The sequence below is a fragment of the Gossypium raimondii genome, chromosome 1, assembly GCF_025698545.1.
Source record: "Gossypium raimondii isolate GPD5lz chromosome 1, ASM2569854v1, whole genome shotgun sequence".
Taxonomy (NCBI): Eukaryota; Viridiplantae; Streptophyta; class Magnoliopsida; order Malvales; family Malvaceae; genus Gossypium; species Gossypium raimondii.
The window spans coordinates 6,748,572-6,771,256 of NC_068565.1; the positions used below are offsets into that span (position 1 = coordinate 6,748,572).

Sequence of the window (22,685 nt, forward strand, 5' to 3'; positions counted from 1 at the left end):
GTGAGTGAGAGAGACTCTATTATGTATACTTTTTAGCGGTAGAGAGTGATTGGAAGATTTTTTTAATTATATAGAGAAAATGTTTAAAATATTATCCCTTAAATGAGTAACGACAAAATATTAAATCTAATTATTGTTTGAAAATGATGTTTATACTATATTAATCAAATATTTCACAATTACTTCGATCTTTTATATCAAGATCTACATTCCTATTCCTATCTCCTATCCTTTTGTATTTTTTTCTATTTTATATGTATATTTATTAGATTATATTTTTTAGAATTTATATACATTTTGTATTTTTACTTTTCTAATATTTTAATTATTTTAATTTAAATAAATAAACATTTAAAGAAACTAACCCAAAGTCATGTACTTAATTATGATAAAATATTGGGATACCAAATTGAACTACATTTTAATATAAAACTAACCATAAATTTTCATTAAATCAAACAAATAGTTTTGTGAATAAAATATAAACTCGATCAATAGATTCACATAAGAAAATTATGAAATAATATACGTTGGTGTTTTTTATATAATTAATGTATTTTTCATGTTCATTTTACGACTCATGAAGGTTAATTCTTTTGATGATAAGTGGCTGTCCTTTTTTAAAATGTCATCTCCAATGTTTGAATTTATATTCTTCCTATGAAAGTACAGTAAACCTTATGATTGGACCTAGGGATGAAGGTAGAAATTTTTTTTTGGGAATGTTGAAATTAAATTTTAATTTTTACTATAGTAAAAGTACAATTTCATCATTTAAATAATATATATCTTTATAATTTTTAAAGGACTAAATCAAATTTTTATCATTTTTAGTGAATTAAAATATAATTTTACCATTATTAATTTAAATTTTTAAAAAATTTAAAGAACCTAAATAAAAAATTTTCCATTTTAAAGGGTCGAGCCCTACCATACCCTTGGCTATGCCCTTGATTGTACTTAAATTTTTGTTGATATATTTTAGAAGGAGAATTTGGAGTATTTAAAATAACTTAAATTCATAAAAAATTTATCACAATTTTATCGTTTCAGATAAAAATATTCATACGATTTTAAAATTACATACTTAAAGAAAAATGTTTAAAAATATTATATGGTAAATGTTTAAAATTAAATCTGTGTTTTAGAAAACGTACTTCTACAAGAAGAAAAAGAAAAGAAAAGTAATATTATCCTTCATTGATAAAACCATAGGAAAATATAATTTTTTTATATTAGTATTATCTCAGGTTTTTATCATATATGTTCTTTTTTTATACAATAGTTAGAATTATTCATAACTCTTCTCTAACTTTTAAATAGAAGTATAATGCACTTCAACGCATTCGAACTCACGTCCTCCTGCACTGGTAACAAAATTGATACCAGTCAAACTAAGACTCAATTGACAATCTTTAATCTATTGAATTAACTGATGTTAACGCACATGAATTTTACTCGCTTCTTAGTATTAAGTTGTTTTAATTATGTTATCATTGAGATTTTAAGATTAGTTTAAATTTCATTCTATGCAATTACCATTTGTATATTTACAATCTACATGCTCGATTATTAATATAAATTATGTTCAATAATTTATTCGTTTGTGCTTTGTACTATAATTTTATAAATTATTTATATTATAAATCTCAACAAAGTTCTTCCTTAATTTTTGTTATAAACAAATTAAAATAAAATTAATTTAAACTAAAATTAATCTATTAAATTAAAACCCAGAGATGTTAATAATATGAGATAAAAGTAGCGGTTCAGAAATTTCGAACCTAAATATTTGGAAATTAAATTTAATGATTTCTAAGGGAAAAAAATGTAAGCGTCCAAGTGAGAGAAGAAATAAAAAAGAGTGGGGTCCATTCCCACTGAAAAAGTAGAGGAGGAAAAGAAAACGCGGGAATGACAGATGAAATGACGTGTTCATGACTCCAGAACGTAAATTTTGTTCAATATATGCCCCCTTCTTTCTTTAAAAAACATTTGGTCAAACAAGTTTTTTTTTTAGATTTAAACAACTAGATTAATTTTGGAGGAAGAGTATGAAAATGCTTATTGATTTTGTTTAATTGGGTGAGCTTTTTACACAGTTAGGATGAAAGCTCGTTCATCTAAACGAGCTTTTAGTTGACATATCAAAGAAAGCACGTTAAATTGAACGTGTTTTCTTTCGAATTTTCAAAAAATATTTCCAACCGGACACATTTTTCCTAACTAAAAAGATTGTTCAACTGAACGCACTTTCACACACTCTTTAAAATTGGCTATTTCTCTAAAAGCGGGTTTAGATGGGAGTGTGTTTATTCGCGATTAGTGCAAAAACAGTAGTGGTGATCAAATTAAATACTTTAGTTATACCGTAGCGTGAGACAAAAAGTAAGCTAAACGCACCTCACCACCTATTCAAGGCCATCCTAAATTTTGAAAAAAAAAAAGAAAATCTATTTTACCAATTGAAAGAAATGACATATTTAGTCTAATTATTTATTTGAATTTTAAAGAGAATTTGGATAAAAATCAATAAATTTGAATAAAAATTTAAATTCACTTAAAATATACGATCAACTTAAGTTCTAAAATTCAAAGTCGAGCTCCATGTGGCGAACATACTTTGTTTTCTAATTATGTAATGTTTTGTTTTATTTTTAAATCTATGAAACTTTTGTAATATTACCATGTAAATATTCAAACATATATTACAATTTTGATAGAAATATAGATGAAATTATAAAATATTTCATTTAAAGAACAGTAAAAATTAAAAATATATAGTCAGGCTCAAAATACGTTTAAGTTAATCATTTATAAATATGAATCGGTTTAAGTAAAATTCAAATCTATTTTAAATCAAATTAAGCTTAAACATGTATAAAGTATGTAATATCATGAACTCCTCTAAAAACATTATTATTGAAGTTTTAAATATCATAAACTGAATTATAAGTATTACATGTCATTACAGTGTAGCAAAAGTTTAAATATTTTTAAAAATGATCTATCATATTTTAACTGTGCTTGTTTAATAAAAATTTTAACTATACCAAACAACAATAACTATAATAATTTATTTTTATTAAAAATATTGTGCATTTAATTTTTTTCTCGATACATTTAAAATTAGAAGTATGACAAAAATTCACATGATTTGAATCCTAAACTTCACATCTCATAAGCATACTCTTAATACTTCATGATCACGAGTAAACTTGTGACCTAGTCGATTTAATTTTTCTTAAACATTGTAACTATTTGAATGGATCACACACCAAACTAAATTTTAGCTCGAATTTAATTTTTTTTTCAATTAAGTCGTGGTCCGACCTAATCTAATTCATGAATTTTTTTTTTCATATGTCATTAAAATAATAACTAGTAATCTAATATATTCCTATTTAATATTTTAATTGTTTTTCATATTGCATTAAAAGAATTCCATAAAAAAAGTTTCCGGGGGAGAAAAGGCATTGATTTTTTCTCTTGACTAAATGGCCAAATACATGCGCGAAAGAAGCAAAGCAAAGGGGAAGTAAAAGGCAGCACCGACTTTGCATTAAGAATCATGAAAAACTTTACATTTGAAAAGCCAAAACCCAAAGTACGAATAGTCTTCATCTACTTTCTATTTCTAAATTCCATTCGCCTATGAAAAATGTCTTTCTTGTTCCTATATTCACACTATTATTTATTATAATTTTTGACTAATTAAACACCCTACCCAAAGTGGATACATTTCAATTTGGACTGTTAAAATTTGAATTTATGATCAATCGATCCCTGTAGTTTAATAAAATTTAAGATTTAATTTTGTATTTTAAAATTATAAGTCAAGTATTTTTTATTTAAAATCTTAGTTTAATTATTAACATGGTATTTTTTATGGTTTGAATTTTCAACTTGACATGTCTATTTTTATGTCAATTATATATCAAGTTATATGAGAGAAATCTCATCAACATGCCAAGTTAGAAATTTTTGATGAAAAATAGTACGGATGTTATGAATTGGACTAGGATTTTTGAGTAAATAAAATAAAATAAATTCTAATTTTTAGGGTGTACTTGGTTGGATAGAAAAATAGAGGCATTACAGGGAAAGAGTGGAAATGTAGAAAGTAAATAATTTTCGTGCGTGCTTGGTTAGAAATAAAAGTGAGCGTAAATAAAATAGGAGGGATGATCATTTTTCATTCTAATGCATAAAAATCAATTCTTTCAAATTAGAGAGGAGAGAAAATAAGAGAGATATGTACTGTAATTCAAAATTATACATTTTTCATTCTACCAAGTAATGGATGGAAATAAAATTATTTTTCATCCTTCTAGTTTTCTACCCTTCAATTTTCTATCCTTCCAATTCCATTTTTTTTTTACTTTACAAAGCAAAGTCATATGGGACAAAATTTACCCCTTCTAGAAAGATTTCTTTCTAGTACATAGACTAAATTGTAAAATTTTTCAAAGTATATATACTAATTACATATTTAAACCAAAACTAAAATAGGAGTACAATTATGAGAAATTTGATTTTTTTAAAAATAGGAGTATAGAGTGCTTTTAGCATTTAGTATCAATTAACGTGGAAGTGGTCGCTTTCACTTAAAAATCACACCAACTTAAAAATACTAAAAATCAAAAGCAATAAGCTCACTTCACTAACTAATTTTTCATTGAAGTTTTTTTTTTTTTTTTAATATTGTAATTTTTAGAAATTTAGTATAAATAATGTATGATGTGATGTCAAAATTGGAAGACAGTGGCATCATTGAACATGGGGAACTGTCGGCAAACATAGTCCCCAACTCCCAAATATCATCAAATCAAGCATTATTTTATTATTTAATGTATTTTTATAATAATATTTCAATTTCTTCAAGCTTGAAGCTCTAGATATTCTTTTATGAAATTCAAAAAAAATTTGGGAAACAAAACTTTGGTTACTGGTGATTTTTTTAATATATTTTAATTTAAATTCGAATATATTTTATCACCATTTGATCGTGTTTTGTAATATTGATTCACGGGTTTTAATTATATTTATTCACAGACTTAATTAAAATTTATCTTCTAAATTATATTTACTTTCTTATATTAGTATTTTTAATGTTTTTGATGTCCTCCGTAGACAACATTATTTATGAATTTTACATGAAAAAGTATTTATAATTAAATAAAATCATAAAAGGATAAAAATATGATTTTACATATAAAACATTTTCTCATTTTTCGTCCCATTGTGAACACCCAAAAACTTTTTTAGTCATTATTTATTCTTCTTCTTCTTCAATTTCTTGACCTACTAGTAACACCCAGAAATTTATTGAAAAAAACAAAGAGATTGATTTTTTTTTTTACCGTTATTAACTTTTTATCTCTCTTTTCGATTTGTTGAATATATTGGGTTCTCATTGTGAACCCATTGCCATCGGAGACAAATCTGGGTTTGGAGGAGCAGCAATCGACGGTGTTGTTGTGCATGACAAGATTGATCAACAATCGAGGTCGCTCGAATGGAGGAAAAATAGGAGCTTTAATCGTGAGGGAGAGATTTGAACAATAAACTAATGGCTTAATGATAAATTTAACCACTACCGTTTACATATTTTATCACAATGGTCCTAATTGTATTTTTGAGCGTTTAGGGATCATGTGGAATATTTTAATGAGATATAATTTATTAATTAGATAACCCAATAAAATAAATACATGTGAAAAATAATAAAATAAATAAATCATACATAAAATTTAAAACAGTAACTCTTAAATTTAAAAAAATGTAATTATCTAAAAAATTTCAAATGAATGCATATGTTTATTTCTGAGAGATTTCAAAAGATAATTAATAAATCAAACCGAAAATATTAAATGTGTGCATTCATTTTGAAACTTTTTAGATAATTACATTTATTTTCTTTAAATTAAATGTTATCTTTTAACTTCATGAATTATTTATTTATTTTATTATTTTCACATGTAATTATCTTATCGAGTTACCTAAGTAATAAATTACATCTCATTAAAAGTATTTTACATCATCTCTATTAATTTTTGTAATGGTATTTTTATCAAATCTGTTAAAAAAGAGTTTGAGAAAAAAGATAAAAAAAACACAATTAGAACCATTTTATTAAGCCTAAAATAATCGCAATGGAGAGGGTGAAATATCAAAGAAGGAGTGAAAAAGTTTTAACAGTTAAAAGTAATTTCTTTTACCTTTTTACTTTTGATTTAATTATAATTATGTTTAGAGATTGCAATGGAAGGGAAGGGGTAGTCGTTTTTTCAGCCCAACCCTAATTCCATATACCCAACTTAACTTCACATTGAATTAAATATTAATTTATTTGACCAAAATCCGCCTCAAAAGGTTAAAGCTATATACGACTTTGACCAAAACCTGAAAACAAGAAGAAGAAGAAGCACAGATTATATAGACTTCACAAGCTTTCCTTTTTGTCAATGTGACATCTATACTTTCAATTTCATCTATTTATGGGTCGGGTTATTCATCTAGGCCTAAAGTATCGTCTGAAATTTTATGATGGTTTGAGCAAAAATATTAGGTTCGAAAAATGGATATAGGCAAAAAAATTAGACCCGTTTAAAATATAGGTCGAGTTTGGGCTTAAACATTTAAGGCCTAAGCCTGGTCCGGACTATTTTAAGTTTATAATACTTTATATTATATTATTTTTATATATATTATGTAATTTAGACCATGTTAAAAAATTAACTTATACTAAATATATAATACTACTCTAATGTAAATATTAAAATAATGTTAAGATGAATATATAAAAAATTTCAATAAATAAAAAATGTATAAAATAATATAATATAAATATTTAAAAAAACATTAAAAATAGTATGGGCGGGCCTAAAATAGTCACTTTTGTATACCTTAAGTTATATTTTAGTCACTTATGTTTGAAATGTTACGTTTTAGTCGCTTATGTTTTCATGTTGTAATATTTTAGTCACTGAGCCGTTAATTGCCGTTAACGATGCAACGGTAAGCTGATCTGGCACGTTAAATCATCATTTCAAACAAACATTTTAGGTTAATTTATACCACCGGCCCCATATTTTTTCAATTTGAGCAATTTAAATTTCTTTCTTTCTTTCTTTATTTTTCATTCTCTTATAATTCTCTCTTTGTTTTCCTCCCTTCTCCATTTCAAACATAATCCGAGACAAACAAAAGTGATTATTTTGATAGTTTACCTATTAAAAATACAATGAGGTTATTTGTGTTGATCTCTAAATTATATATAAACAGATGGTTAAGCGTTGAAATTGAAATCAATTAATAATAAGTGATTCTTTTTCCTATATTAGATGAAGAGTTCATATGCGATGACTCATCCCTTCCTTGAAGAATTTTTCCTTTTTCCGCAAAAGGTGGCATATGTTTTCACTTACTTCCCAGTTCCCACTCTATTTTTTATGGTTTTTTTTTTTAATTTGTAGTACCGACAATGAAAAAAATTTAATAAGTTTATCGAATCTCATTTTTTTAAAAAATTATCAAGAAATCTATTAGAACAAGCACAATAATTAATTCTTCGCATTTTATAGGCTCGTTAAAGTGTAGATGATGACCACGAATTAAAAAAAATACTATTTTCTTTAGGCACAAGATAAGAAAGATAACATGACAAAATCCAGTAAAACATGTATTGTGGTCCCTAAGACTATCCATAGACAAGGACTTACCTAACCCATGGATAATCCAAATTCAAAGAATCAAACCTAACATTGACTTGTGCTTTTTAAAAAAAATGGTTGAATTTAACCTTCTTATTTCAAAGTCTAAGCATGGACTTGAGCATAAATTTTTTGGTAAAATATATATTTTAAAATTTGAATCCAGCTTTAGTTATATTTATTTAAGCAAATGGTTACCACTCTCAAAAGTTGATTTTAAAATTAATTAAGAAAATTTTGAGTTTGGATACAGCTAATGAAACTTTGAAAATTTTGAAATCTCAAATTTAAATTTTCTTATTTTCTAAATGAAATTGTTGATATAATTGTAAATAAATAAATAAAAACAGTAACAACGATGCTTCCTTTTGAAATTGGAATAGTTCATGAATTTAGCTGTCACCTGGGAAAATATAATCAAACCATTGACTTGGGATAACCTGTAGTTTCCAGGAATATTATGAACTCAAAAATCATATGTATATCAAACCTCGTGATTGATTCTTGATTTTAACCTGCAAATATAGAAGAACCCGAGGTTTTCCACGGTTTATGTAACCACATGCAGTAACCCACTATGGCCATCTTTATACCCGGGAAAAAAATATCCAAAGTCGAAAGAAAAATCTTGTATCAATGGAGGTTCGAGGTTTCATATCCTGGCATTGGATTCAGATTCCTGGAAACTGCAGTTTGTTTCCCTATGGGTGTTTTGAAGTGGCCTCGGCTCGGGAAAGTACCAGTAAACTAACAGTGTTTAACAAAGAAGAAGATGCAAATAGAGATTTTCATAGACTGGGTGGTGCCCATACAAGTATCTAGACCAATTTTTAGCCCGGTTTGAAAAATAGACTTACTTTTTTGTCTAAACTTAATTCAATTTAAGAAAGATAAACTTGAGCCCATCCCACCTATATTTGATTAAAAAAAATATATAATACACTAGATACACTAAAATTATGCTAAAATAAAACTTTTCTAACACATTAAAAAGCATTTATATTAAAAAAAATTACCATAAATACAATAAATGTTTTATTGTATTAAATATAAATTTTAAAATTTTATACTTTGGGTTGAGTTATTCAGTTGGGTAATTTTTTTTTTTTTGAAGTTTTGGGTAAAAAGTTTAATTGTTATTAGATTAGTGATTTAATATAAATATAAATATATAATAATATTATTTAACATATATAATTAATATGATTATTTTTTATAACATAATATATTCAGACTGAACCGGGCTCGAGCCAAAACATATTGCTCAAGACCCAACCCATATAGAAAACAGACCTTAAATTTTATCCAAACCCATTATTCGGGTATTGTATTTTTGTCCAAAACCTCACATTTTTCGGACAGACCTTCAGGATAGGTGGCCTGAACTATGAGCAAGTCTAGATACAAAATATATATATCCAATTACTTGTGACCAAAATTTATGCATCAGTTCAGTTCCCTAAGCAAGCATAGGGTAGTAGCATTAGCTTAAGCTTTTGTCGTATTAAAGAATCCCCACAGTGATGATTTTGTATTAATGGAATCAAAACTTCCATTTGAGAACTATTGTAAGGGCCTATTGCTAATAAAAATGGAGCAATACTACGACAGTAAGATGGGGACTGGAGGTGAAATCAATGATCAGACCTTAAAACGGAGAATATAGTTCAGCAGACGCTTCTCGAGTCATTAGTTTGTGGCAGTGTCCTTCACAATTTCGCTTGCCCTGGAATGGTAACGAAGACATTAGAAAGAAAGGAGGAAAATGGACGTAAAACTCATAACTGAAAACAACTTTCTTTAACAATATATTGGTTTTAAAATTACGACAGGTTCATATAAACAGAAACTTCTTCGACCACATAATGACTTGAAAGGCCAATTTTCTTTGATGAGCTTACCGTCATAAAATTACCATATAATACTCCACTATTATTGCATTGACAAGATGTAGAAAGTCTCATAGATTAGAAGAATCCCAGCTTGCATATACAGCCCCAATGATTTTATCATGCAGTATGGGGCCAGAGCAAGCAACAATCCCCCGGTCAAGACCTTCTAAGTACAGCCCCCTACTGAAGTCCAAGGGGCGACCTCCTGCATCCGTTACAACCCCACCAGCCTCTTCTACAATGACAACACCAGCAGCGTGATCCCATATCTTCTCTTTGTACCCAGATCTTGCAAACTTTATATAAACTTCAGCATCACCCCGAGCTATTGCTGCATATTTAACCATGCTATGGACTCGCATAGGTCGGTTTCTGCCGTTAGAGAGCATGAAAAAAGATAATATTAGGATCAAATCAGAAGATGACCTTACAAAAGCTATATAATTTCAGATACATTCGATTTCTTTAACTAAATAACAAGCAGGGAACTTATAAATGAAATTGTTCATTTCATTTTCATTTTCCCAGAAGTACTCAAATTTTTAATGTAATTCTTCTTCCGTGCTTCATCCAAATTAAGAATTCGTTTCATTCATCATATGCAGGAAACACATAGAAGATTCAGAACGCACTTGAGACCTATGCTGCTAGCAAGCCCCTCGGTAAACAAGTGGTTTGAATTTGCCTTTTCCACAGGTTCACAAAAAGTTGCCTGCGATGGATCATCAACAGGAGAAGCCTGTAGCAATGTAGCAGAATTTGGCCATTCAAATTTTGTATCCCCATGGATCAAAGGTTGCATCCATGCCTGACCAGTTCCTCTCCTTGCATACATCACACATCCTTTTTGCCAAATATCCGAAGATGGTGGACTCGTCGGCTTAATTTGGTTGCATTGATGATTATAATTCAACAATTCCTTTTTCATAGGGTAATTAGGACACCCAAGAACTCCAAGAACTAGCTTCCCATCCTCAATCAAGCCTAGTGCTACAGCATACTGGTCACCACGTACAAATCCCAATGTCCCGTCAACAGGGTCAAGCACCCAATGTCTTCCAGTTGGGCCCCCAGTTGAGTTGCACCGACTGATAGCCTCAAGGATTTGTGAAGTCCCAAGAACTTTCTTTGGACACTGAAGACCATACTTTGGTGCTTCAGCTAAGCATTCATTCACAGTATTGACAACAGCTGAAAGTAAACTAGCCGCTTCAGGCTTGGAGAGTGTTTGGACATCTTCTTCAGCAACAATGGACACACTCCGACCCTCCAAGAATTCGGAAAGCAGCCAACTAACAGTTGCTTGGACGCTCCAGTCTGTTAAGATAGAAACAACCGAAAGAAAACAAGTTAACACGAGTAGAAAAAAGCATTTCATTAAACAAAAGAAAGGAAAAATGATGCTCTTTCAAACCGTGTTAGCATCTATGCAAAAAAGCTAGTAGCATCATCTCAGACTATAAATGCTTCATTATTTGACAAACAGAATAGAAATTAAAGTATAACAGATATAGACACCATAAATATGATGATCAGTTAAGAAAATACAAACAAAGACTAAAAATATTTCCTGTAAACCGCACTTCATTTTTTATGCTTTAACTAGGAAGTATAATCAAATTCAAGACCCTCTCTGCACAATTTTTTTTCCTCCTTACAAGTAAAGGGAGAAAGCTTGATTCATGAAATAGAAAGAGAAATAGAAAGTTGAGGCAGAAAGCCCAATAATTTGTTAGGTACCTCCTTTTTTATCTTTAAAGACTCGATCAGTCAAATCGAACAATACTAGAGCGTGTGTTAGGCAATCAATTATAATTATGAGCAAGCACCTACACCTGCATTTCTGTCTACTAGCATACAACAAGCATGATTTGCATTCATCATCAATTATCAATTGAACTCTCATGAATTTACTAATCAGTGTCTTAATCCCTTTCAATGGCAAACTTTCACCCTAGCTTCCCCAACATACCTGTATACTTGCATATAAATAACAAAAAGTAACAACCTAGGATTAAAGTAAAACAGAACAAACAAGTACTATTTTCAAATTAAATGATCCCCAACTGAGTTTACATTTCAAAGGACCAGCTACGTACAATTGCAATTAACAAAGGGGCTTAGAGAGTTTCTTTCCATCATTCACGAATGCCGGCGAACACGGACAAATTGCAATCAAATTATAACGAATTGCACTAGTTTCCCAACCAAAATGATCAGAACAATGAAACCCGGAAAACAAAACTGAACAGCCATTACAAACTTGACCATATTTTCCTAAGTTTGTACAGAAAAACCCCTAAAGATTCCTATTCAACAGTAAGGAACAACGTTCTTAACATTTTCCTTATAAAAAAACAATGTATAGCACTAAAACGTTTCCTAACTTGTTCTTAACAATTTCCTTATACAAAAATTTAAAAAAGGAAGCACCAAAATGCTAATATTCAAACAACCAAATGAATATTTTGAATCATCCAAACAATGATCATATTCCAAATCTTTTTCGTTCTTTCTTATACTATCTAACAAACAACCCATGGCTTAAATATACGCCAATCAAACACCACATTACAAATTCATAACACCCCACCCCCGAAATTGAAAAAAGAAAAAAACAAATCAACCCATTGTAAAGAGCCTCATTCAAAGCAAACCCATCGAAGAAAAAACTAAAAACAAAAGACATCAAATGCCCAAAAAAAGGGAAAAAAACTTTCATTTTGTACTAACAAAAAAAAAAAGAGAATACCTGCAATAGTAACAGGAGAATCATCATCCTTGGCCAAAACATGTCCAGAAGCAGCAGAAACCAAGCTTTGTTGCACTTTTTGACATAAAGAACAAGCCATATGCACAATTCTAACAGCCAAATCCAACTCTTTACCGTACTTGTCATTCTTCTCCGCCATGTTGGAGACAAGCTTTCTCAACAGCCAAAACAAAAGGAAAAAGAAAGTTCCAAAACCTCGGGATTTCTGCAGAGAGACTCAGGTATGTATCTTTTTTTTTCTTTGACGCGTGTTTCAATGCAAAGGCATCAATGGCTTCTTCAAGTTTAAACCAGTAACCCCATTTTTATTTCTTAATGTGGGATTATTTTGGTTCTAATTCTTTTTATTTCAGGTTTTTAATGATTTTCGGGAAAGTTTCCCTTTTAAGCAACCCTGATTTGCCACGTCAGATTTGTGTAAATAAAGACCGTCCGATAGTATGGATAGGATGGTTGGGGATAATCATTTTAAGGTTTAATTCACGAAGTATATCCATTTTTTCATTTTAGTACTAAAATATTTTTATCTCAATTTGGTATCTATAATATTAATCACTTTTCAATTTGGTACCTAAAGTATGCCTCCATTATATTTTTATTCTATATTTTTCAATATTTAATAATTTTAATAACTTAAATATTTTATGATTTTCTAAAGAAATTTTAATATTTTAATAATCTCTAATAATTATTAAAAATTTTAATAAAAAATACTACTCATTTTTTTTTTGTTTTCCAACAAATGTTGTCTTACATCATACCCTAAACCATCCTTATCAATGTGTATTGATCATCTCTCTTCAACCAAAATCATTACTTATTACTCACCTTAAACCACCAAACACTAAATTCATTATTTCTTGGATCCTTTACTCGACACCCCATCCAAATTTGATTACCAGCACACTTCAAACTCCCCTATTAAAATCGGGATTTATAGACTCTTTATTAAATTTTTTTTAGTTTTCTCCTTTGTAAACCCAAGTCGGGATTGATTTAATAGCCAAAGCCAAATATCTTCTCCAAGAAAGAGATTATCAACTCAAAACTGATGGAAGAATGATAATGGCTTATCATTCTCATATCGTTGAAGAAAACAATGAAGAATCCATTCGACTACTAAAAAAGTTAACTGACATGGAAATTGAAGATTTCACATATGATATTCTGGAACAAATCAGACACACATGGGAGACTTGTCATCAAGATATTTCTACAATTCATCATTTCTAAACAAAGAAGATGAATCAAGAAGGTTGAAGTCAAAAAAGATGACAACTTGAAAGAAGATCCACATACCAACAACAAAGATTGGCAACGTGGAAGTCATCATCAAAACCATGATGAAGACAAAAGAAAAAATCCAGATGCAGACAAAAAAGTCCGGCAACGTGGAAGCTATCATCAAAACAATGATGATGTAAGCAGTGATGGAAGCAACCATGACACAAGCAGTGATGGAAGCAGCCATTAATTCAAGCATGCAACGTGGAAACAACCATGACCATGCAACTAAAGAAGCAACAACGAGGAGAATCCAATTGTATAGACATATGATCCAAAGTTTTCTTTTAGATCTTGTAAATCATAAAGTACTTTCCTTTTTAGTTTTCTCCTTTGTAAACTTTTCCTTCTATAATAAAGAGTCTATAAATACTTTCGCTTGTAAATCGCACTCTACCCTACATACCTTTTGTAAACTTTGTCTATAAATCCAAACCTTAAAAAACTGTAATTTTCTTATATATATTTTAACTATTTACAACATTTTATACTTTCAATAAGTCTTTATATTTTTATTAATTTTTATATATTATCATTTTAATTATTTTTATATTATCTAATTTTTATATTATCTATTTAATATCTTCATTATTTCGCAACATATTAATAATATTTTTATAATATTTAATAGTTTTATTTTTTCAAAATTTTATGATATTTAATAATTTTGATAGATTTAATATAATTTTCAAAAAATTTATAACATTTTAATAACTTTTAGATAAATTTTTTATAATAATTTTAATATTTTCATTTGAGTTATTTTATATGATTTTCTATAATTTCTAAAAATATTTAAAAAATTATAATTTATTTAGAATTTTATATAATCCTTAAAATAAATTAAGCCCTCCTAAAAAATTAAAATTTGATAAGCCCTTCATGTCAACGTTATTTCATGTCAGCCGCTATGTCACCTGCTACAATAACACTTAACGGTTTGTCAGTAGCCTTAATGAAAATGCAATTCAGAAAGCTCAATTGATTGTTATTTTTGAATTAAGGGCTTAATTGATTGCATTTTTCAACCCGGGGCCAATTGATTTTCAAAAGGTTTTTTTTTTAGTATTTTAGCCTTTAGTATTATATATATTATACTGATTAGAAACGTAGAAAAATAACATATAATATATAAAAAGTTTAAAATATTTTTTAATTCTAAAATATATAGTTAAAATTTCTAAAAGGTTAAAATAATATATTAAAATGAAAAATATCATAAAATTTTAAAAGCTACTTAAATTTCAAGTAATTGCAAAAGAAACTTGAAATTTAAAAACAGTTTTAGAAATTCATAATTATATATTTTAGGATTTTTATAAAAAATATTTTAAATTTTTTGTAATAATGTGATTAATTTCAACTAATTTATTTTCAATTACTTTGTTTTCTAAAATTATATTTTCATTATTTTTTATAATTTATATGTTTTTCTAGAATATATATTTAAATTTTATATATTTTTATTTGTACATACATTTAATAAAAAATATTTTTTTTACATAAAGCATCATGGCTTTGTGATTGGCTATAAAATTTTCTTTTAATGTCTATAAAAAATAAACTAAAAATATAATAGAAGTACATTTTGGTATGAAGTTAGAAAATGATTAAATATTTTAGGTACAAAATTGAAAAAGTATTAGATATGACGGGGAGATTATAACTGGGGGGGCCCATTGATTTAATGACAGTATTTTCTTATTTTTTAGATTATAAGTCGAGGGCCCATTGATTTAATGGGCGTTTGATGTGATATCTGAGGACAAGACAATTCTTTGACATTTTTTGAGAAATAATATCATATATATATATACTTTAATTTAAGAAGTTAAGTAAGTGTAAGTATTTTTTGTAGGTGAGCTGTTTAAGAAAAGTGGATAGATATAGAAAAAATATTTTTTTAAGTTTAAATAAATTAGGCAAAAATGTCGAAATAAAAAAAAACTAGAGAATTAGATAAAAAATTCTCAAATTTAGAGAAGTAAGCGAATTTTGAAAAAGAAAAAATAAACAGGTATGAGAAAAGCCACAAAACACATTTTATTTTAATATATTAGGTCTTTTGGTCAGTTGTCAAATAGTAATAATTTTATTTTTGAGTCCCAAGTTAAATATATTATTTTCAAGTTTTAAATTTACCTTTATAATTAATAACTCTTTTATGTATATAAATAAAATAATAAATATGTGATTATATAATAAAATATAAAATATTAATTAAAAAGATGAATTAAAAACTTGAAAATAATATATTTATTAACAAAATAAAAATAATTAAAACAATATTAAATAAAAATAATGTGAGTAAAAATTGAATCAAACACGAGATTCAACCACAAATTTATTAACATTTAACCATTTGACAAAAGAGTTAATATATTAAAAGAAAATACATTTTGTAGAATGTGTTTTCAAGACACGTTCTCTATTTCTTTCTCCAAAATCGATCTATTTACCTAAACTTGTGAAATTCAAGACCTAATTCTTTATTTTTTTATTTCGACATTTTACCTAATTTTCCCATTCTTTTCGTAATTTACCAGTTGATTTGGTGCCATTTGAAGAATATGAAGAAATAATTATAAGAATTATTACTAGATACATTGTCGGTAAAAAACCAAATTCTGTAAAACTAGAACAATGACAAGTATTACTTGTAATTTTTTTTATATATATTTTGGATGTAATAATATAATTTTCGTAAGGTTATAATTTTAAAAAGTATTTAAATATAGAAAATATTTATCTATATTTCATAATTTATATGACTAATAGTCTAATACCAAATAAAGCACCTCACGAATGACAAAACGCAATTCCCATATTTAATGAAAATATGAAAATCAAATCTTAGCTTGAGGTTGGTTATTCAATTTTTGGGTCAATTCAGTCCCAATATATTTATGTTTTTATTATAATATTGAAAAAGGGTACATGTGATGTCTACACATTAGACTATAACTTTAATCAGTGTTTTTATACTACTTTATTTTTATTTAAAAATAAATAAATTAGTTTTATAAATTAGATAAAAAAGTAAATTAATTTTTTTGTTAAAAGTTTTATTCATATATACGGTTAAAAATTAGGAGATTGACAAAATAATGAGACAATGATATATAACATGTAACTCATGTTGGCATAAAGAGACTAATTTTAAATAACAAAAGCGAAAAAAATTTATAAGTTACTATGTAACTCATGTACTCATGTAGGAGAATGATATCTCAATATATTCTGCCACCAGAAGCATCATTACAATGATTGAAAAATGTAAAATGTGATTTGTTGGAAATGTATGGAATAGATGAAACCACGATATCAATCAAAACGGGTCCATTGTACAATATCGTGCCAACAAAAGGATATATATACTAACGGCATATTTGCAGTGAATATGACAAACACTGTAGATGGCTGTGGGTGCAGATAAGTTTGCAAATAGATTGTTGATGGCTGTGGTTTGCACAGTAAAATTTACAGATGAATTGTCAATCCTTCTTCTATACCCAAGCAATGTTATATGACATAGTTATAATAGATTAATACGGTAGCATTTAATATACTTTTAATAGATTAATACGGTAGCAATCAATATGCTTATAAAAGTTCGGTACAATAGAAAATAATATGCTTATAACAGATCGATTCAGTAGTAAAATATATGCTTATCATGTGTTCGATTTAACGGTAATATACAACATGTTGAACATACAATAAGTAATACAGATGCAATAGGCATATATTGTTCACATATCATGCATATACAACAACAACTCGGTCATTCAGATCATGCATTCCAGTACTCATACTATCATGGGTTCAATTAAAGGAAATATAACTCTTAAAACAGTTCGAGGACTATCCAGGGACTAAACTAATCAAATCATAAAATTTTAGGTAAAACTATAAAATCTGAAAATTAGAGGTCACTTGGTTGTGTGGCCAGGTTGTGTGAGAGGGTTGAAGTCGTGTGGCCAGGCCGTGTAACAGACTGTGGCCGTGTGGTGAATGATGTAATTTCCTATAGTAGGCACACAGTTGTGTGCCAAGCCATGTGGAAGGGTTATGCCTGTGTGATAAGCGAACTAGCCTAGGGTTCCAAAGGTACATGCCCGTGTGGTCCACACGCTCGTGTGACCTTAATTCTAGGCACAGTTTGCCTCAATTTGCTTGTAAAAGAACACATGCTTTTCATCGAAAACCCGAACGACGTCCCTTGCGATCAAATTTGGTCCGGTTCTCCTAAATAAAGTCTTCCAAATGATATTTACACAAGAATTAATGGTTGATTTCAAGATTAATCAAGATTTTTGAGAGATGTGTCAAGAACCGATAAAGATTGATTAATTATTCTTGGCAATGATCGGATTGCGATTATCGTCAATTACAAAATCAATGGAAGAATAATTAAATGAGAATGATTTAATTCGTGAAAGTAAATATGTTCAGCAACAAAAAGGATGTAAAATTTGATGCAAAGAGGAGGAAAAAATAGAAAGATGAGATAAGATAGGGAGAGAGAAAAAGAAATTCTATTTGGGGTTTGAAAAGAAAACAAAATCCTAATTCTATTGGGAAAAATTGGATTAAATAGCTAGATTTTAAGAGCCCTAAGAGTGGCATGGTAATTTCCCCTACTCTGCCATTAAATGGAAGGTACTTGGGAACTGTGTGGCTCAGACTTGGTTTGATTAAGGGGAAGAATAAATGCTTAATTATTGAGCTATTACCCATTTCTTATTAAGTGTTCACTCCAATAATATTTGTTTTAGTGTGGTTTCCACCCTAGTTGGCTGAAAATAAAAAGAAAAAAATGAAAAAGAAGTATCTTGAACCTAAGATCTCTAAGAAATGCTTAACCATTAAATCTATTCAATTTCTTAATTATTTATTTCAATTAATCCCTTACTTTTTGGGGTATGACACTTAAAATTTTTTATTTATGTCTCCAAGAACAAATAACAAAAATAATTAAATTTTACATTAACACATTATTTCACCTAAGTTCAGATAAAAGTGCCCCAAGTGCACATTTTATAGTAAGCCCAATAATTAAGAGCTAGGCAATAGCTTATAAATGTTTATATAAACAAAGAATTGTTTATTTAAAATTTTTATACTTTATAAATGTTACCAATGCAAGATTGTTAATATTGCAAACTATTAACATGTTTTGATGTTGAACTTAATGCTATGGTTGTCATTAGTCTCATCTCTAACAATGCAACTCATAACAAAAAACTGTCCCTTGATTGATGGTCATAGGATCCTCCCTATTAAGTTTGAGCACACTTCTATGGAGCATATCTTCAAGGAGGGAAATACCAGTGTTGATGGCCTTGCAAGAATAGGAATTTTGAACAGCTATATGTATATGTTATGTACCCTTGACTAAATTTAGCCTCTTTCATGTATCAAACTATATTTTGAGTTATTGAATGTTATGTTCTTGACTTAAAATATCCATACTATGTTTCATATATACAGAACTTTCGCTTTTAGCTCTACTGTACCTTTAAGTTTGATCAACTAAAAAGTTTATGTAAACTCTCCAAGGGTTACTTGTTTCTAAAATTTAAAATTCACTATGAATAAACAATGAAATTTTATACATGTCCAATTGTCACGAGTAGTAGATCGAAGTCTGTGATAAATGAACACAAAACGTTTCATGAATGTTAATTGATTAAATGGAATTCATCTAACTCATTTGAATTGGTTTGATTCGTGAAATACATGGAGAAACTCATTTACTTGAAGTCTTGGTGGCCCAGTAAAACTAGATTTATCAGGGTTAATATTTATAAATTTTAAGGGATAAGATTGTATAAAGCTTAAATCCCGACTTGTAAAGAGACTTTTATCTTGACCATTGATATAATGTAAACTGTATCGTTAAATTTGAAAGAGCTTAACTATAAATAGATATATTCCCTTCATTTGCAATCACTTTATTGTTGAGTAATACAATACATTTAAAAACATTTATTCAAATACGTGGTGTGCTTAATTTTCTTATAGCTTTTCTATCCGTGTTCCTATGTTTTGGACAATGTCTAGGTGTTGTTAGTTTGCTTTGATGATTAGTTGAAAAGTAAAATAAAATCCCCAACTAAATTTCCGACTTATTTGATTAACTATAGTACTCTTATCAATGAGTGACACATTGATCGAAGCCTGGAAGGTTTTTAAGGTTGCTACTATTCTATAGCAACCTCCTGCCTACTACTTAATTACAACCCTCCCAACTGCTTTGTCCTAGCAAACCCATCAAACATTATTATTGCCAATGGCCGCATCCCCAAAAGTAATCTGAACAAAACATCCAACTGTTTCTGCCTCATTACTCCCATGTGTCACACATCTAACGGTTGCTATAATGCTACAAATAGTTCAACATTTTACATGATGTTTGGTCCTAAGTAAATCCCTTCTCGGCTTCTCCTCCTCTAAGTTTGAATATTAAAAAAATAATCAGTGTGTTTTTTTTTTCTTTGGTCTGTCTTGAAAATGGTGTGCTTTTGTTTCCTAGTGGACCAAAGGCATATGCTGATGAGCAGCAAGCCGGCAGCCGGGACATGCTTGCGGTGCCGCAGCGGAGCAAGTGTCGGGCTCATGAAAACGGTTACCCGTTTTTGTTATGTCCCAATTTATTGGAAATCTTGGAAGGCTATAATCTGCACATTTTGTGGAGCTGTTCTTAAATCATACAGATGATGAAGTTCACTGCTTTCTATTTGTGTTTCAAGTTAGTTAATTAGGTTTTTGTTCTTTAGATATAAAAAAAACGAGAAAGGTTTGTTTTGATACACACAAATTTCTCTTTTAAAAAATTTTAAAATCAGGTTAACATGTAACTCAAAGAATATATATATATATATATATATATATATATAATATGTATTATTTTCGTTGATTGTTATTATGTATTCATCATAAGTAAAATATTATCGAAAGTAATTAAAGATCTTGTAAATATATATTAAAAATTATATAGGTCATACGTAAAATGCTACTAAAATTGATTGAAGACCACCCTATAAATATGTGTATTGAAAGTTATATAGTTTGTAAATGTAAAGAATTTTTGTTTTCAGAAAATATTATTTGACATATATATTGTTGATGCACTAGACCAACAGTTGTGAAAAAAGATAGGGATGAGTGGTTTTATTTTCGAGAAGCAGAGAACCTGAAGTAGAGAGGAAGAAAAAGATCCCCTCAAATGGAGTATCTTGGGATTACTTAACTCATAGATTAATTATAAATTTTTGGATTGAATCATTGGGTCGAATCCGGATGAGTTATTACATATTTTATTATCAGTGATTATTTTCCTCAAAGCCTTAAATCCTTTTAGGTTGATGTAATGTGTTATTTGAACTAAAATAATATATACTAATTATTGAAATGTATATATTATGGTATGATAAGATGATGTGAAATTATTAAATTTGAATTTAAAATGTAAAGAATAAAAGATAGAAGCCCAAATGGGCCTAGAGGGCTGTATTACAAGGGCATGTCCGTACATAGTATTTCAACAAAATACAACATTATATATAATTAGATCAATTCTTATGTTAAAGTTTGATCAATTTTTTGGTCGAAACCTCAAAATCCAATTATCTAAACAACATTTTTGATTAGGGACTAGGAAGTAATTAGTAATAATGTAATTAAGGAAGGACTTTAGTTCTAAATTCCAAGTTCTTGAGGTCCAAAGATAAAAATATGCAATTAAGAAGCAAATAAATAAAAGTAGGAGGATAAGGGTATGGAAATTATACAAACAAACTCAAAATAAGAAATAAAAACAATGGGGCCATTTTGCTTGGTGGTGTTTCCTTCTCCGAAGACAGATGAAGCAACTTAGCATGCTTGTAAACCTCTTCTGCATAAATTAATGATTTGGGAGAAAGGCAAGCTTTTGAGTTAGTGAGAAGAAAATCCCAAAATTTTAGGTTATTTTATTTTAATATTTTCAAAACTATTAAGATATATCTTTAAAATATTAAGTAAGATGTTATGATTCTTTATATTTTCTAAAAGTAGATTTTATAAATAGAGTCATAGGATTAATCAATGTCCTATAGAGGTATAATAAAATGTTAAAAATAGACACATAACAATTTTTAAGGCTACTTTTGGAATGGAATAAAATAAGTACATTCTTGGTGTATTAAATATTAACTCATATATATATATATATATATATTGGAAAATATTTGGTACACTACCAATGGAGTATAGTAAAATATTAAAAAATAAATATATAAAAAAAAAGAGCAACAGAAAAATTTTTAAAGGTTACTTGTGGAATAAAAAAATGCACTACCAATGTACATAACACGTGTCTATTTTAATTTCCTTTTCTAATATTCCCTTAGAACACATGGCAACATTTCACTCTTGCTTGTGGAGTTTTTTAACTTCATTAAGTGAATTAAATAATTTCTCATAAATTAATTTTTCGGAGGTTAAATTTTGTTATTAATTATTGTAATATATGTAAGTTGAAGATTTAGTATATATATTTTAATTTGATTATTATGAATTAATGCGTTTTTTATTTTGAAATTTTAATAATTGCATAAAGAGTAGGTTAAATTCATTAAGTTAACTTTTTTTGTTTTAAAAATATTATGCGGTAAATATATTATTACAGTATTCATAAAAAATCACATTATTTTATTTAATAAATTTAAAAATTTTAAAAATAAAAATAATTAAATTAATTATTAAAAATTAGATCCATAATTTATGAATAGTGGAAAGTTAATAGCATAATTTAAGTCATTATGGATATTGTAAGATAAAAAAGAAATTATTTTAAGAAAAAAAAAAGACTTATTTCCCTAAGAAGAAGAAAGGAAGTCCCAAACAGTTGTAGGGAAGATAATGTGACCCACATGGCATTTTGGCATCTTCCCATCTCTTGCTTGACAGTTCATTCTCCATTTTTCTTCTTCTTTTCCTTCTCCAAACATATATAGAAAAGGGGAAAAATATAAT

At 28.2% G+C, this 22,685-nt stretch overlaps 2 protein-coding genes across 3 annotated transcripts; one reads left to right on the plus strand and one right to left on the minus strand.

The window, feature by feature from the left end:
• Positions 1-9,117: 9,117 nt before the first annotated feature.
• On the minus strand, positions 9,118-12,704 carry LOC105779459 (PAP-specific phosphatase HAL2-like). Of its 2 annotated transcripts, none has more exons than XM_052630953.1 (4): positions 12,360-12,704; positions 10,240-10,924; positions 9,617-9,979; positions 9,118-9,441 (listed from the first exon to the last, which is right to left on the minus strand). In XM_052630953.1, exons 1-3 carry the CDS (start codon positions 12,517-12,519, stop codon positions 9,676-9,678), a joined length of 1,149 nt encoding a protein of 382 aa, XP_052486913.1. In that variant the 5' UTR covers positions 12,520-12,704; the 3' UTR covers positions 9,118-9,441; positions 9,617-9,675. The 2 variants fall into 2 exon arrangements, with proteins under 2 accessions (XP_052486913.1, XP_052486914.1); XM_052630954.1 differs by lacking the exon at positions 12,360-12,704 and adding an exon at positions 11,707-11,865.
• Positions 12,705-20,068: 7,364 nt separating this feature from the next.
• On the plus strand, positions 20,069-21,081 carry LOC105787184 (uncharacterized). The gene has a single exon (XM_012613620.2). It carries the CDS (start codon positions 20,181-20,183, stop codon positions 20,385-20,387), a length of 207 nt encoding a protein of 68 aa, XP_012469074.1. The 5' UTR covers positions 20,069-20,180; the 3' UTR covers positions 20,388-21,081.
• Positions 21,082-22,685: the final 1,604 nt, after the last annotated feature.